General features: G+C 50.5%; 1 protein-coding gene across 2 annotated transcripts in view; it reads left to right on the top strand.

The window, feature by feature from the left end:
• Nucleotides 1-18,116, top strand: part of KSR2 (kinase suppressor of ras 2) — a 393,165-nt gene that overhangs the window by 319,761 nt on the left and 55,288 nt on the right. For both annotated transcript variants that reach the window (XM_064481173.1, XM_064481174.1), the window contains 3 exons: nt 874-941; nt 3,829-3,947; nt 13,577-13,745. In XM_064481173.1, the coding sequence (XP_064337243.1) occupies nt 874-941; nt 3,829-3,947; nt 13,577-13,745 (356 nt within the window). The remainder of the gene's footprint in view (nt 1-873; nt 942-3,828; nt 3,948-13,576; nt 13,746-18,116) is intronic.

Here is an 18,116-nt window from a genome sequence, read left to right as displayed (position 1 = left end):
AAGACACTTTTACTCTAAACTCTAAAACTTAGTACCTTTGAAACCTAATACCTGTTACCAGTCTCTTCCTAATTGGAATGGTTGGCTGGCTGTCTCCTATAGCTTGAGCCTTTAAGAAAAATGAGTCTACCTCTGGTATCACTGACCCAGGATTTCTGCCAGGACAAGTCAGTTAATCTCAGTTTTTCCATCTGTAAAATGGGAAGAATCTAATACCTATTTTGTAAGGTTGTTATAAACATCCAGTGACATAGCTTACATAAAATGTTCAGTACAATGGTTGGGAAATGAGTCTTCAAGTAGACAGTAGATGATTATTAGTATTGGATGATGATGATAAATACAGATGGATGGGGGAAAATGTCTTTCAAAGTGTGAAGTCCAAGTGGGCACTGTTGGTGAAACAGTTGCTACCGCTCTTGGACTAACCACAACTGACCTGTGAGCCTGTGAGAATGAGATGGTAGCAAACTCTCTCCAGAATTCATTTCCTAGATGCCAAGGATATGCCTTTGCAGTAGCTGCCCAATGTCACCTCACATCTTGCTATCCACAGCACCCAGAGCTCTCTCAACCACTGGAGTATCCCATCCACCCACCCATCCATTCATCCATCTATCCATCCACACATCTGTCTACCCAACCATCATCCATCCACCCATCTATCCATTTTTCCATCCATTTACCCATCCATCCATCCATCCACGCATCTGTCTACCCAACCATCATTCATCTACCCACCTATCCATTTGTCCATCCATTTACCCATCCATCCATCCATCTATCTACCCAACAACCTTCCATCCACCCCGATCCATTTGTCTATCCATTTATCCATCCATACAAACATCCTACCTTCTCTCTCTCTCTCAGGTTAAAGTGCCACAACAAATGCACCAAAGAAGCCCCACCCTGTCATCTCCTGATCATCCACCGAGGAGGTAAGTATTTAACACTTACTGCCCTTGGGGTAGGGGTTGGGTGGGGGCCCCTGCAGGCTATCTGAGATGGTCAATTCTGGATACCCCATGATCCATGATGCCTGCCTGTCTCATTTCTTTCCGTCTGACTCTCTTCTTCCTGAAATCTGTCTCCTTAATCCACCTCCAATTCCTGTTCTCCCCATTCCTTGCCCCCGCGCTGGTCTCTCTGATACTTTAGCCTCCAGATTCATCTCCCCTTCCTTAACTAAGTCTTTTTCTCTCATTCTTGTCCTCTCTCCTAATTTTTACTCTTCTCTCTTTCCCCCAGCCGCATTCCTTTTCCTTCCTACTTAAACAGAGTGCAGGCTGATTGTTTTTCCATTATGTGCTTTTCAGACTCAGTCAGTTGGCCCTGCGGAAGTGGGCACGGGGAGGGTCTTGCTTGGGCCTGTTGGTTTGGGCCATCTGTGTTCCATCTCCTGGGGCCCAGGGAGTATCTGGGCCAACCTGTCAAGGCAGGGAGGTACCTCTGGGAGAGACACTACCAGCCTTCCACTGTGCAAGAGCAAGACCAATTTCATGGGAAGGAAAGGCCCTTCTCTGCCCATCAAGGACTCAATAGGAGGCACTTCCTTGGGAAGACTTGCAGTCCAGCTTTCAAAATGGTTCCCCTGATTCTTGTCCTGTGGGTAATTATTCCCAGACCCCACGATCCACGCTGCAGTTCATCCACTGCGGACTCTCTAGGCCTCTGCTGTTCAGTTCAGTAGCTACCAGCCATGTCTATTTAAATTTAGATTAATTGCAACGAAATAAAAAATTTTAAAAATGTAATTACTCCATCACAGCAACCATGTTTCAGGAGCTCAGTAGCCATGTGTGGCTACCATGTTGGACAGTGCAGACATAGAACACTCCGGACATCGCTGGTCCAGACCCTTGCTATTCTGCCTGTGGTCCATGGACCAGCAGGAACACGGGAATCACCTGGGAGCCTGTTAGAAACGCACCACCTTTGGCCCCACTCCAGTTCTGCTGAATCAAAATCTGTTTTAAATGACACCTGCAGGCGATTTGCCTGTGCTTTAAAGTCGAGGAGCACTGCCCTGGATGCAAACCCAGATGCCTGCCAGGGCCAAGCAAGCACCCTAAATGAGAGAAGCTGGCTGCAGGGGGCCACGCAAAGTGGCAGGAGAGCCCAGGTACCATCCAGAAAGGGTGGCTGCTCCAGCCACGTGACCCTGCGATGTGGCATTTTTCCTGTTTCGAAAAGAAAGTCCAAATAGTTTTATGTGCCTTATACTTATTTTAAAATGTTAGCAACTGATTAAAAATTTTTAAATTCTTGCTGGCCCCCTCCCGGCCACCCACGACCCACCTCCCCACCCATTGATAGGTTGGATGGAAGCTTAGAGCCAACTTTGGGGAACACAGCTTGCCCCAGTCCTCATCCTCCTCCTGCAGCCCTCCCAGCTCTCCTGGGCACGGGTCAGTGTAGGCTCAGGGGAGTCTGCCCTGTTCTCCAGCGAACCCAAGGGAAACCTAAAGGCTGAGGCAGATTGCTGCCGAAAGTGCTGGCGTGTGTTCCGAAGCCGATGGGCCGTGGGTTTTTGATGATCTTTGCACTGCTTTCCTCCAGCAGGAGAGGAAATTGCAAGAGAAGGAAAAGTCTTCAGCCCCTTTCTTGCCCCCTCTCACCTCACATTCTTAATTAAGAACCATCTGTTCCTGGGACAGCCGTATACACGCCACGAGGCTGTTTTCAACCTGAATTCTCACCGCTCCTGAGCCCTGGTCCTGGGTCAGCTTCACTGGGGAAATTGCCACCCACCAGATTCCCCTCCGTAGTGGGCGCTCCTGGAGCCCGACTCCCACGTGGAGACCAGAACCAGCCTGCTGGGAGGCGACCCGCTCTCAGAGGCTGGCATCTGGAGAAGGGCTCCCTCCCACCCGCCTTCATGGCCACACCCGTTCACTCAAAGGCGGCAGGTGCTGTTTATGCGAAGCAAACAGAACTTTCCAGAAGTCCACCAGCTTCTTGCTCCCCAACTCCTTGGTAGGAAGGCGAAAATATAGTTGGTTTCCATGGTGATGGCAGCCCAGGCTAACCAACGTCCCCACCCCACACCCACAAGAAAAAACAGTGAACAAATGACATTATCTGGCATCAAATGTGAGCTTCTGACTTTGCCCCTCGCTCTGGTCCCTGTAAATAGTAGAAATAACAGAAGGGTAACAGGGAGAGAGGCTTGGGTGATGTGGTTTGGGTCAGGACACATTTATTTAGCATCCCCTGCATGTCCTGCTTTTCGTGTGCCTTTAGGGGTGGGGCAGAGGGGAGGCTGGGGGAGCTGAGACCTTCCTTCAAGGCTCCACAGTGGCCTTGTTCAGGACAGATGTGTTTTGACGTGCTTCAGACTGCTGGGGCCTGAGAAATCTCACAAGGAATGAAAGATGATCCTAAGACAAGCTTAGGTGGGAGCAGGGACAGGTGGCCTCAACGAGCCTGTCCACTGATTGACAGCCCCGATTGACAGCCCCGGAGAAATCAGGAACCTCTTGTCTTTCAAAGGATGTTCAGTTCTGCAATGAATGCCAACATGCAACAATTATGGCATAGGGTCGGGGAGGGACTCTAATAGCTTCAGTTTCATTATTATAATTTTTACTTGTCAAAAGTTATATATTGACAATATAAACATTTTAGAAACCACAGACAACCCTGGTTAGCGGGAGCAGTGTCTCACTGTTGTGACACAATGACATTCATTTTTAGAGAATTCCCTTCCAGCCTTGAGGGTGGCCCTCTGAGGTGGGGTCAGAGCTCTGCTTTCCTGGCCTCACAGTGTGTAGCGAACGTGGTACTTAAACTCCCAAATCGCTGTTTTTACCCCTACGGATCCAGCAAGGTTAGTCCGGACAGAGTCCGTCCCGTGTGACATCAACAACCCTCTACGAAAGCCACCCCGGTATTCGGACCTGCACATCAGTCAGACACTCCCCAAAACCAACAAAATCAACAAGGTGAGATTGGAGGGGAGGGGGTGGTGCTTCTGCTGGGCCGGGGCAGGCTGGAGCTGCCAGACAAGGGGCGGGAGGGAGGAAGGCTCTAACAGGACTCGGCAGATTGATCCTGGGGCTTTGCCCTTAATTCCCAGCCCACCTGGGCGCTCCTCATTCTGTGCGGTTTGTGGCTGGAAAAGCTTGGGGGCATCCAGCTATCAGTGAAGAGTGAGTGCACCAGAAATCTGTCTAATTTAGAGAGTGGGCACCTGGAAATGAGAATGAATGTGTTGACGGGGCACGGTAGAGCTAGGAGGGGAGCCTGAGAGGGTCCTTGGTGGTCCAGACTCCGCCCTCTTTGCTCTGTGTGCTGTTTCATCACCTGCCGGGATTGGCTCCGCACATGGTTCTGGGCGTTCTGACACGTCTGCTGAATCCAACCACCAAGGGGTAGGAGTCTATTTCTGAGCTTCTGCTGGAGGCTAGGTAGATGGGTATGTGTTGGGGTGCCGAGCTCTGAGCCGTAGCCAGTCTGGTTGGCTTCTGGCTGGCCCTCAGATGGCGGTCAGCAGTGGGCCACCCTGTGCATCTTTCTTTCCAGCGTGGCCTGGAAATTTCCAGCGTGACTTCCATGTCTTTTGTTTGGTCTGTGGGTCAGACTGCACCAAAGCTATCTCAGGGACACTTCCAGCCTCACGGGAACAGGCAAAGGTTACAGATGCCAACAGGTGACTTGTCAAGCCCTACAATGTCTTCATGGCTTCGTGTGGAAGGTGGATGAAGTGTGGATCAACCCGGGCACATGGGAAGTCAGCAGCTGTGTTCGGGGCCCAGAAGGGCATCATGACGGCGGTGTGGGCGCTCACTGGCAAGACATAATCTCCCTTCTCTGCAGCGGGCTGGTGAAGGCGTGGCCGCCTCCTCAGTCCATTCTCCACACAGCAGCCAGCGTGATTCTTAATGAATGTAATTCGAACTGCACCTCCCTCTGCTTAAAAACTATCCGGTGGCTTTTGATTGCACTGAGGAAACAAATCCAACTCCTCACTGCAGCCGGCAAGGCCAGGCGCAATTCAGTCCCTCCCTCCATCTCCGACCTCCCTTTCCGTGCCCCTCCACCATAGCCCATATGCTCTTTCTGTCTCATGAAGACACCCACTGCTTTTACTACTGGATCTCCGTCATTCACCATCTGGCTGCTTGTGGCATCATCTTAGGACTTGATACGACTTGGCCTCTGAAGGCAGGCAGTCCTGGCAGCCAGTCTTGGCTTCCTCCACTTACTAGCTGTGAGACTCTGGGCAAGTACTTTAATCTCTTCGAGCCTCAGCTTTCCTGCATGTAAAATGGGTGTGTTCCAGTTACCCACGGCTGTACAAACAAACCACCTCAAACTTGGTGATGGACACAACAACCTTTAATTAAGCTTGTGGGGTCCACGGGTCAGGAGTTGGGAAAGGGGTACAGAAGGGATGGTTTGTCTCTGCTCCACGACGTCCAGAGACTCAGCTGGGGAAACTCACACAGCTGGGGGCTGGAATCACCTAGAACAAAGACTGGCAAACTAGGGCTTACAGGCTCAGTCCAGCCCACCACCTGTCTTTGTGAGTAAAATTGCACTGGAACAAGCCACACCCGTACTGTCTATGGCTGCTTTCATGCTATGAGGCAAGAGTTGACTAGTTACAACAGAGACTACTTGACTCACAAAACCGAAAGTATTTACTCTCCAGCCATTTAAAAAAAAAAAAAAAGTTTGCCAACCCCTGAGCTAAAGGCTCCTTCATTCACATCCCTGGTGCCTGGGCTGGGATGAGTCCAAGGCTGGGCGTAACACGTGTGGTCTTGCCCGGTGGCCGAGGCTTCCTCACAGCGTGGTTGCTTCAGGGTAGTCGGGCGTCTTGCCTGGGACCTCGGGGCTTGAAGAGCAGTTGTTCTAGCACGTGAGGTGGAAGCTGCAATGGCTTTTGTCACCCAGCCATGTAAAAGCCCGTGCGTTGCCTTGGCTTGTCACTGGCCAGGGGTTGATGGTGTCAGTTCTGCTGGAAGCAGTCACACGCCTACTCAGACTTAGGGGGAGGAGGCGTGAGCCCACCTGTCGATGGGAAGAGTCTAAGGGATCTGTGGCTACGTTTTAAAATGTCCCCTGGTGGGTGAAGAGGGCAGAGAGTTGTTGCGGGGATGAAATGAAATCGTCAGCATAAAAGCACGTGGAGGGGTTGCTGGCACGTGGTTAAGTGTCCAGGAAATTTTAGCTCTTAATATCAGCTTACATCTTGGGCTTCCAATCATAGAGTCTGGCTGGGTCCACTTTTCCTTTGTCGCCTGTAAAAAATGCAGGTCTCTAAGGGAGGGGAGCCCTGCATCTGGGGTTGGGGGGCTCACAGGGCTCGAACGGTGAGGCCCCTGGGAAGTAGCTGGGCGCAACCATAACCATCCTTTTCTCTGTGACCTCTTGGTGGTTGAGTGGCTCAGAGCCATCTCGAGACCTTTTTCTCTGGCTTTACAGACGCAGTGAGCCTCAGTGTCAGATGGGACAGAAACCTGGGTCAGATAGACCCGTGACAGTGACATTGTCCTGCTTGTCTGCCAGCAGGAGGATTTGTTAAGAGAAATAAATTAACGTCTATTTAGAAAGTGGCTCTGACATGAAGGTGGACCGGACCTATCACAGAGCTGGGTTATTTTTTACCCCTCTTTCTCTTCTCACTGGCTTCACGCAGATTCTTTTTGTCAGGTGATGATGTGGTTAGTGCAATAGATTTCTGAGCCAATTTGGTCTGGAGATTTCCTTTTCATTGCTGTCTGTCTCCTCTCTCGTCTAGCTCAGTTAATCCAGGTTCACAAAAGCCCGGCTTAGTCACTCATCATAATGGCCTGAGTGTGCACTTTGGAGTCAGAGGCCCAGGCTTGAAATTCAGTTTCTTCCACCCTCTACTTTTGTTTTCCCCTCTGTAAAATGGGCGTTTTATCGTAGACGTTATTGGGATTGTAGAGAGGACTCGGTTCAGTGATATGTGTAAAGGGTTGAGTCCAGCACTGGATGCGCAGGGCATGGAAGAGCTTGGTGATGAGGAAGATAGACGATGAGGAGGAGGAAGAGGACCAGAAGGAGGAAGAAGAGGAGGAAGAAAGGGGATGGAGGAGGAGGAGGAAGAAGGGGAGAAAGAGGAAGAGGATGAGAGAAAGAATAGGAGGAAGAAAGAAGAGAAATGAGGATGAAAAGGAAGGAGGGAGGAATGGAAGAAAGAAGAAGGAAGAGGAGGAAAACAAGGAGTATGGAAGGATGGAGGAGAAGGAGGACAAGGAGGATGGAGGAGATGGAGGAGGACAAGGAGGATGGAGGAGATGGAGGAGGACAAGGAGGATGGAGGAGATGGAGGAGGACAAGGAGGATGGAGGAGGATGGAGGAGATGGAGGTGGACAAGGAGGATGGAGGAGATGGAGGAGGACAAGGAGGATGGAGGAGATGGAGGTGGACAAGGAGGATGGAGGAGATGGAGGAGGACAAGGAGGATGGAGGAGATGGAGGTGGACAAGGAGGATGGAGGAGATGGAGGAGGACAAGGAGGATGGAGGAGATGGAGGAGGACAAGGAGGATGGAGGAGGATGGAGGAGATGGAGGAGGACAAGGAGGATGGAGGAGGATGGAGGAGATGGAGGTGGACAAGGAGGATGGAGGAGATGGAGGAGGACAAGGAGGATGGAGGAGATGGAGGAGGACAAGGAGGATGGAGGAGATGGAGGTGGACAAGGAGGATGGAGGAGATGGAGGAGGACAAGGAGGATGGAGGAGATGGAGGAGGACAAGGAGGATGGAGGAGATGGAGGAGGACAAGGAGGATGGAGGAGATGGAGGAGGACAAGGAGGATGGAGGAGGATGGAGGAGATGGAGGTGGACAAGGAGGATGGAGGAGATGGAGGAGGACAAGGAGGATGGAGGAGATGGAGGTGGACAAGGAGGATGGAGGAGATGGAGGAGGACAAGGAGGATGGAGGAGATGGAGGTGGACAAGGAGGATGGAGGAGATGGAGGAGGACAAGGAGGATGGCGGAGATGGAGGAGGACAAGGAGGATGGAGGAGATGGAGGAGGACAAGGAGGATGGAGGAGATGGAGGAGGACAAGGAGGATGGAGGAGATGGAGGTGGACAAGGAGGATGGAGGAGATGGAGGAGGACAAGGAGGATGGAGGAGATGGAGGAGGACAAGGAGGATGGAGGAGATGGAGGAGGACAAGGAGGATGGAGGAGATGGAGGTGGACAAGGAGGATGGAGGAGATGGAGGAGGACAAGGAGGATGGAGGAGATGGAGGAGGACAAGGAGGATGGAGGAGATGGAGGAGGACAAGGAGGATGGAGGAGGATGGAGGAGATGGAGGAGGACAAGGAGGATGGAGGAGGATGGAGGAGATGGAGGTGGACAAGGAGGATGGAGGAGATGGAGGAGGACAAGGAGGATGGAGGAGATGGAGGTGGACAAGGAGGATGGAGGAGATGGAGGAGGACAAGGAGGATGGAGGAGATGGAGGTGGACAAGGAGGATGGAGGAGATGGAGGAGGACAAGGAGGATGGAGGAGATGGAGGAGGACAAGGAGGATGGAGGAGATGGAGGAGGACAAGGAGGATGGAGGAGATGGAGGTGGACAAGGAGGATGGAGGAGATGGAGGAGGACAAGGAGGATGGAGGAGGACAAGGAGGATGGAGGAGGATGGAGGAGATGGAGGAGGACAAGGAGGATGGAGGAGATGGAGGTGGACAAGGAGGATGGGAGGATGGAGGAGATGGAGGAGGACAAGGAGGATGGAGGAGATGGAGGTGGACAAGGAGGATGGAAGGATGGAAGAGACGGAGGAGGATGAAGAGGTTGGAGAAGCAGCAGCAGCAGCAGCAGCTGGCTCCTTCGGGGACCAGTCTACAACTCCTGCGTTTCCACATCAAAGCGTCCAAAGTCCCTTTTGCAGTGCTGTCCGAGGCCGAAGATCTGCCTGCTGCAGTGAGACTATTTGAAGTGGCTGCAGGCTGGCTGCCCTTTTTAGTTGGTTGCAAGGAACAGAGACCCACCTAGGCTAACTCAGCAAAAGGAGCTGTCTGCTGGAAGGATGGGCATGGGGCAATGAGAGAAAGGGAAATCACGGCTCAGGAGCCAGGTCTTAGGAAAGTAGACGTGGAGGACTGTCTCATGCTCAGGCCAGCTCCTTGGACCTGCAGCGAGATCGCGGGTCACTGTTCTCATCCTCCATCATGACTTCACGTGGCTTGTCTCCTCTCTGTGGGTCCACTCTGATCCATTACTGCTGACTGGTTTCCTCACCCTCTCCTCTCCTTTTTTCTCTCCGTCATCACTTCTGCTGCCGTGTCGTTCCCACTCCTTGTAACTTCAGCTGGTTTGTTCTCTGGCCTCCTGTGGCTCCTCTGTTCTCTTGAACCTCATCTCCTCTCTACCCTTGTGCTGCCTTCCAGTATTCTTCCTCTCGGTCCAGCTCACCTTTTTATTCCATATCATAGGTCACTGACCAGCTGCCATTATGTCCTGACCTGTGGTCCTGAGTTGGGCATGGGCATTGGCAGTCACAAGACAAGTATGGCTGTTTAGGACTGTCCATTCACCAAAGTCGATTGGGTTGGGGTGGGGGACAGTTTCCTTAGGAAGATTCCCTGGGAGAGAGAGTTACTATCACTGTTATGTCCAAGACAGTGCACCACTGGGTGAAGGGGGAACTTGGGAGTTGAACATGCTTCTGTTTGATTCTTAGAGTCTGATGTGCATTTCTTACTACTTGGCTCAACCCTGTGTTTCTGCTTCTGGGCTGGAGATTGGGACCTGGGCCACTAACTCTCTGTGTGACTCCAGCAAGTCACACCGCACCTCTGAGTCTCAGTGTCCCCATCTGCAGAATGAAGGGGTGGGACTGGGTGGTCTCTGAAGGATGTTTCCACGCCTTAGCTGCACTCAGAAAGAGGAGTTTTGCCATTAGCCCTTCCCCGCATGATCTGGTAGAGTTTGACTTTCCCTCTGATGGAAAACAGCCTCCAGCTGCCGGTCTCATTGGGACACAGATCTGGGTCTGACTCGAGGAAGGAATTTCCCCTCCTGTTGCAGTTCTGCCAGGGAATGTGGGCGCCATATGCAACTTTCTCTTTTGCTGATTCTATTCATTCACATCAGCCCTGAGCTACAGAGATGAGAAAGACTGAATCTCTGCCTTTAAGGAAGTAGAAATAACCATTATCTCCATTAAGACAGTTCCTCTTTCCCCACTTCATCTCTCCTTCCATCCCTCCTGCCTTTCCATTCATTGATTCATATAACATTTATCAGCCAGCTCTTATGTTTTTGTTTCTAAATTCTGCAGATTCCAAGATGAATAAGACACAGGCTACTGGGAGGAGATAAGCCTTTTCCTCCCTCCATCTCTCCATCCCTCCAGCCCTCCCTCCCTTCATTTCTTTGCTTTTTCCTTCATCAAGGGCACATTTAACCAGGGACCACACTGTGCCTGGCACATTGCTGAGTGTTGAGACTGGGGAGCTCCTAACCTAGAGGCACGTGAGCTGAGATGTGATTGTGTTGAAGTAACAGCAGAAGCTCAGGCTGTGTGCAGGGCTAGTCCCAGTGCAATGTGCTTACCGGCTGGAGCAGGAGGTCAGGGGGACTTCTCAGAGGAGGGGCAATTACAGTCTGAGTAACAGAAAGAAAATGGACTAAAATAAAATAGGAGTAGAACCTCAGGGACCCTTGGAACTAGAATAAAAGATATAGCACTGGTGTCATCAGAGTCCTGGAAGGAGATGAGAAAGACAGCAGGCTGAAAAAGCTCTCAGGGAAATAATGGTCAAAAACTTCTCCAACTGGACAAAAGACATAAACCTCTGTTCCTATTTTTCTGATTAGAGAACTGATACACATACTATATTCATGGATTGGGAGGCTCAACATAGTTAAGATGCTAAGTCTCCTCAAAATTGGTATCCAATTCCTATCAACATCCCAGCAAGACTTTTTTGTAGATAAGAACAGGAGAATTTTAAAAGTTATATGAAAAGGCAGAGGAACTAGAAGAGGTAAAAACAATTTTGAAAAAGAAGAAAGTGGGCAGAATTACCCGATGGCAAGGCTTATATTGTTACAGTAATTAAGACCAAAGACTGGTATGCAGATGGAAAAACAAGCACCTGAAAAGATGTTCAACATCATTAGCTGTTAGGAGAATACAAATTAAAACTGCAGTGAGAACCACTATGGTCCTATCCGAATGGCTAAAATAAAAAAATAGGAACACCACCAGACACTGGTGAGGATGCAGAGAAAATCTATCACTTACACATCGCTGGTGCAAGATGGTACAGCCCCTCCAGAGAACAGTTTTTGTATTTAATTTAAAAATTAATACCGTATTACCTAGAAATATTCATTCCCAGAGAAATAAAAATTTATGTTCTCTCAAAACCTGTACATGAATGTTGGTAGGAGTTTGATTCACAAGAGCCACACAGGGTAACAACTTACTTGTCCGTCAATGGATGATTGGTTAAATGAACTGTGGTATGTCCATACCATGAAATACGACTGAGCAATGAAAAAGGAGCCAACCATTGGTGCACGCCACAACTTGGATGAATCTCCCGAGAACTATTCTGAGTGGGAAAAAAAAAGCCAATCCAAAAAGGTTACGTACTGTATGATTCAATTTATATAATATTCTTTAAATGACAGAAATACAGCACTGGAGAATAGATAAGTGGTGCCAGGGTTAAGGTGGGAGGGAGAGGGGTGAGCAGAGGGGAGGAAGCGGGTGTGGTTAAAAGAGGGCAACAGGAGGGATACTTGTGGTGATGGACATGTTCTGGGTCTCACCTGTATCAATTTAATGTCTGGGTCATGACATTGTACCCTAGTTTTGCAAAATGTTATCATTGGAGAAAACTGAGTCTGGCCGATGCATGAGACTGCCATGATTCCTTACACCTGCCGGCAGATCTGCAGTTATCTCAGATAAAAAAGCTTACTTGCAAAAAGAAATACTGTCATTAATGTCATCACTCCCATTTGTTAATAACAAAGTGCCTCAGCCCAGTGCTCAGGGTGTAGGTACGTATACATTTAAACTTCACAACGGATCCACAAGGTGGGTGCTCTTAGCTCACGTGAAGGATGAGGAGAGACTGAGGCTCACAGAGGCGAAGTCACTGACGTGGAGGCAGTGTGACCAAGTGGGAGTGGACTGGACTCTAGGAGGGGACATGTCCGTTGGGCTTCCTATGCTGATTGATGTTTGCTACATCAACTCTGGAGTTTGGCAGATAAACGCACCTGTTGACAAATAACCAGATCGCAACAAAACCATCCTTGGGCACCTGGAGCTGAGCTGACGGATGGACTGCTGAGTAATTTGGGGACCAAATGATCACTATCCTATGAGTGAACAGATGAAGGTGTCCCCGAGAACTCTCAGCTCTGATGGCTTTGAGAGGCAGGAAGGGTGTTGAGGGTGCTTTTTTAGGATGTTGAGACTTGCTAGTATTATTCCCATTTTACAGGGGGCAAAATTGAGGAATGGAGAGGTTAAGTACTGTGTTCTGGGCGCATAGGGAAGAAGTGGCCATGGGATTCTGAATCTGCATTTGCCTCACTCGGGATTCTGCTCGTGTTAGTTTCCTGGGGCTGCTGTAACAGATTACCACAAACGGGGAGGTTCAGACAACAATTATTCTCTCGCAGTCTGGAGTCCAGAAGTCTGAAATCAAGGTGTCAGCAGGTTGGTTGCTTCTGGAGGCTCGGAGGGAGAATCCATTCCCTGCCTCTCTCTTGACCTCTGGTGGCTCCGGCAATCCTTGACGTTTCTTGGCTTGTGGAAGCATCCGTCCAGCCTCTGCCTCGGTCTTCACATGGCCTTTTCCCCTCTGTGTGTCTCTCCTTTTCTGGTTCTTATAAGGACATTTGATATTGGATTTAGCCCCCATCCTCCAATCCAGGATGATCTCATCTCAAAATCTTCACCTGAATTACACCCACAAAGACCTTTTTTCAAACAAAGTCACGTTCTGAGGTTCTGAGTGGACGTGTCCTCTAGGGGACACTATTCAACCCACTGTTCGGCTGCTGACCGCACCCTGACCAGCGCCGTTCAGAGGATGCAAAGATTCTGTCTTCATCTCTGCTTTAGAGCAGTTCCAAGGGCCAGGAGAGGCAGTGCTGGTTCCAACTGAGATGCGAGGGAAGATTCTGAAGGCTTGCTCTCACGCTCTCTCTTGAGCTGTCAGGCTGCTGATTCTTTAATAAACACTCAGGAGGAGAAGTGTTAGGATGGGAAGAGCACTCTGGGCACCTCTGCATGGGACTTTCCCAAATCAGCCAGTGTGGCTGTCATCTCCGTGGCTTTCATTATGTGGTAACCTTTCAGGCTGCGGTCCAGGCATTGGACCTGGACAGGAATTTGATTCCAGAAACTGTTCCTTCCACAGCTGCACGCAACCCGGTGGGGATGAGAAGTGGGTGGGACTTTGGAAGGATCTGGTGGTTGAGGAAAGTGGAAGAGGCGTGGAGGATGCCGGGGTGGGGTCCCTTCCTGTGCTGCTCACCCTCATTGCTGTCTCTGCTTCCCTGCCTGCCCCCTTGCCCCCTGCCCTGTTTTCTTTCTGCAGGACCACATCCCTGTTCCTTACCAGCCAGACTCTAGCAGCAACCCCTCGTCCACGACGTCGTCCACGCCCTCCTCGCCAGCACCCCCACTCCCTCCCAGCGCCACGCCGCCTTCTCCCCTACACCCTTCTCCGCAGTGCACAAGGCAGCAGAAGAATTTCAACCTGCCAGGTACCTCCACGTTTGGGAAGTCGCAGGATGGGGACTGGGTCCGTGGCAGAGCCATGTCCGGGCCGGTCCATGCTTAAAGGCAATGGGTTGGAGGCATATGGGTTGAGTCTTACCAAATGCAGGACAATTGCTACATAGTATCTTATTTGATCATTAGACTAGCCATAGGTAAGTATGATCGGCTCCATTTTACAGATGAGGAAGTTGAGGCTCAGAGAGCTAAAGGGACTGAGAGACTCCATCTTTTGGTGAGCAGCCACCCAGGGTCTCCCCCGAAGTCTGAGTCACAGGGGGAGCCATCTGCTCTGGGCTGACCATTGTTTTATGCGCTAAATAAGTTTAAATTGGCAACAGAATCAGGTGCCAGGGATCTCAGGGACCACATACCTGAGCAGGGCTGCCTTTGGAGTCTTACAACCCAGACGTCGGGAGTGGGCTCTGAAGGAGTGGGCTGGAGTCCTGGCTTCAATATCCAGCTCTCTCAGGTCCCTGCCGGGTGACCTCTGACTTCAGTGTTCTCACCTCTGAAAGGATGTAGATGGACGACAGGACCCCAAACGGCCTTCAGCCCACGAATTCCAGGGCACTCGGCCGCTGACCTGAGACTAGGTGCTGGGCTGTGAGATGGTGGAGAAACATCATCAGATGTTTTGGCTTCTTGGACTTAAGAAAGAGATCTTTCCCTGTTCTCAGGCAAGCCAGACCACCCCTTCCCGTCCCTTCTGGGGCTCAGCACAGCCCACTTCCTGTTCTAGGGCCCCAAGGATGGTTCCAGCACCGCCATGTTTGCAGCACTGTAGCTGACGTCGAGATAGAGGCTGGTGGGATGAGGTCTGGCTTGGCTGGTTGGGACCAAAGTCTAGATCTGTGTTGTTCAGTATGGTACCCACTAGCCACATGCAGCTGTTTGAATTTAAATGAATTAAAATTAAATATAATTAAAATTGTAATTCCTCAGCCACACTAGCCCCGTTACAACCGCTCACTAACCACATGGGGCTAGTGGCCGCCATATTGGATAGCACATTGGATGGTGAAGAACCTTTCCCACCGTCACAGAAAGTCCCACTGGGCAGTGCTGGTCTAGGGGCTGATTTCCTCCAGAGCCAGTGAGCTTCACATAGTGGAAGAAAAATCCCAGGTCCTCAGCCACAGGTCACACCTCCAAACCTAACCCGCCATGAGTGAAGGTCTAGGAAATGAATGAAGACCCAACCTCACACCTGGGCAACACCCAGGTGCAACCACCCACTAAAGACAAGCTGATCGTGTCCCCTGCCCACACTGGCTAGATCTGGGCTGTGTCCAAAGGGATAGAGTGGGTTTTGAAGTCTTGCATTATTGGGATTTTTTGGTGAAGCTCAAGCCTAAGGCAGCTTCATACCTGTGGTGTGCGGGCCACTCACCTGGCAGCCGACAAGGACCGTACTGTGAGTCACCAGCTGGAATCACCTCAGCTAACTGCCCCGGAGTCAATTAGGGAAAAATTGCCTGGCTTTTTCATAAACTGGGGGCTCCCACCACCACCTCCAGCATAATCCATTTCCACTTCTCTGGAAGAGGGTGAATGGAGAAAAGGCCCTTTGACAGCCCATGACCCCCCAGTTCTATGGGGGAGGAGCCTGGGTGCTTTCCTAGAGCTGTTTCACCCCCTACCTAAGACACCCACTTCCAGGCTGTTCTCCTGAAATTGTTTGCAGCATTTTGATCTAGAACATTATTTTGCAAAAGAAGCTGTGGGGTTAACAGTCCCTTGGCTCACTCATTATCCTCAGGACACGCGAAGGGAGAGTTTTCTGTTAGAAGCCCACGTGTGGCCGGCACAGGCATGGTGGGATTTGTGATTGTGCTCTGCCGGCTGGGTGGACCTCTTTCTTCCCCACCATTCCCCTCTGAATCCTGGCACCATGTTGGCCATGGCACAGTGTAGGGTGGAGTCAAGAGGGCTACATGGACAGACAGACCTGGGTTTGGAACCCAGATTTGCCCCTTCCTACCTCTGAAGCCTTGAGTGTGGCACTGACTCGGTTTGGGTCTCAGTTTCTCACCTGTAAAATGGGTCTAACATCCAAGCTTGTGTGACATTTGCTGTGGCAAGATACATAAAGGGGCTCTGTGAAGGACTAGTGTTCAAACTCCTTCTTTCTTTGGAGCCCCCTAGTGCCATGTTTTGTGTCCATCTCTTCCACCAGAGTGTCAGCTCCATGAAACTTGGCAACATGTCTGTTTCATTCACCCGTCTCCACCCAAAGCCCAGCACAGTGCCTACTGCTGAAGGCACTAATGAAATGTTTGTTGAATGAATGAATGAACGAGTGAGTGAATGAGCAACTTGAGGCTCATGCTGTGCCCAGAGCTGTATGAGGTTTTTTTTTTTTTTTCTCTTTACACTGTCTTCTGGCCCTCAGACTACATTCATCCCTTCATTTCCATAATGGATATTCACTGAGCATCTGCTACATGCCAGGTCCTGTACGAGGCCTGAGGTGTGGGGCAGTGCACAAGCCAGGCATGGCCTGTATAAGTTTGCTGTTGCTGCTGTAACAAATTGCCACAAGCTCAGTGTCTTAAATCTATTATCTTACAGTTATGGAGGTCAGGTGTCCAAAACCAGTTTCGCTGAGCTCAGAATCAAAGTGTCTGCAGAGCTGGTTTCTTCCGGAGGCCCTCGGGAAGACTCCACCTCCTTGCCTTTTCCCAGCTTCTGGTGGCCACCTGCATTCCTCTGCTCGTGGCCCCAGGTCACTCCAACTCCTGCTTCTGTTGTCACATCTCCTTCTCTGATTCTCTCTGTGACACTGAGCCTCCTGCCCCCTCTCATGAGGACGCTTGTGATTATATTTAAGGCTCACCCAGAGAATCTAGAATAATCGCAGATTCCAGGGATCAGGAGGTGGACATCGTGGGGATGGGAGTGGGAGGGAAAGGCATTATTCTGCCTGTCACAGTCTCTGTTCTCAAGTTAACCAAGGAAACACAGAAGAAAACAGAATTAGAAGCTGTGATAAGGGCGATGAAGAGACAGAACAGTGCTGGGAACAAATTCAAGAAGAGAACAAGATTATTCTGAAGGGTCGAAGGCAGCTGAGTTCTGAAGACAGGGGAGAGTTGTCCGGACACAGAGAGGAGGGCATGTGCAAAGGCCCTGCTACGGGAAAGAGCTGGAGAGAAAAATGCCCCAATGGCTCAAGTGTCTATAAACAAGGCACCAAGCAAGACTCAAGCCCGTACTGGGGAGGCCTAGCCGGGCCTTGCAAGGCGTGGCAGGAATTTAGATTTTATTTAAGACACAGTGGGAGGCAATTGAAGGATTTAGGCAGGGGATGATTTGATCTTTCTTCCTTCCTTCTAGATCCTTCCTTGCAGATGACCACTCAGGCTGCTGTCTGGGGAGCCCACAGGGAGGGAATGGGGGCTTCAGAGTGGATACTTGGGTTCATTCGCTGCTCCTTGGACCTGCTTCTCACTGGTGTCCGTTATCAGCCAGAAGAACAGGCAGGGCTCACAGCATACTTTCCCTCCTCCTCTGGCAGAGACTCTCCCCTTTTCAGCCGTCAGGAACGAGCTGTTCTCAGGCACACGGAGGGGTCCAGGCGAGGACTGGCTCTGCGTGTGGAGGCGTTTGCTGGGTGTCCCATTGCCTGACACCTGTCCCTCCTCAGAGCAACGCTGACTCTCCATCACCCAGCCCCTGCTCCTTAAAAGAACATTTAACTGCCAGCTAACCTCTTCTGCAGACACTGAATCCCCAGTCCCAGTCTGGGAGGGAAGAGATCAGCTAAGCCTCTTGAGAATCCCTGGGAGTTTTTCTTTTTTAATTGTAGCCCCTTGTTGACAAACAAAATGTCTGCATGCAATGAAAAAAACCTATGTTATCGAATGGAAGAAAGGTCCCTGACCTCGTGGAGGGTGGATTTCTCTTCAAGCTTTGCTCTGTAACCTTGAATGAGTTGCTTCCCATCCCCGGCACCTCGTTTACCAGAATCAAAAATGCACCCATTTGGATTCCAGCGATCCAAGATACTGGGGGTTGCTGTGCTAAAAGAGAGTTGAGTAATTCAAAAAACACAGGCGGCTCCTCCGCTGGGTGCAAGGCACCAAGCCAGGTGCTTGGGATCCTGTTTATAAATCAGTTTATAAATCAGTTCCAACCTCGGAAGCAGCTATTGACTTCGCTCTCTGAAACTATCCGATTGTCTCTTAATTAGAAAGCATTCTTGTCTGTTAGTTAAGGGCGTTTAGAGAGATACTGGCCTATTGATCGCAGCTAATCCTGGTGCCGCGCCTATTGTGCGCTCTTATCTCATGTACTGATGAGCTCAGCCCTCTGAAGGGGAGATGATCGTTAGCCCCATTCTACACATCTGGAAA

The sequence above is a fragment of the Camelus dromedarius genome, chromosome 31 (genome assembly GCF_036321535.1).
Source record: "Camelus dromedarius isolate mCamDro1 chromosome 31, mCamDro1.pat, whole genome shotgun sequence".
NCBI classification, from domain to species: Eukaryota; Metazoa; Chordata; class Mammalia; order Artiodactyla; family Camelidae; genus Camelus; species Camelus dromedarius.
Note: the sequence above shows the minus strand (reverse complement) of the source record. Positions and strands in the feature narration are given on the sequence as shown.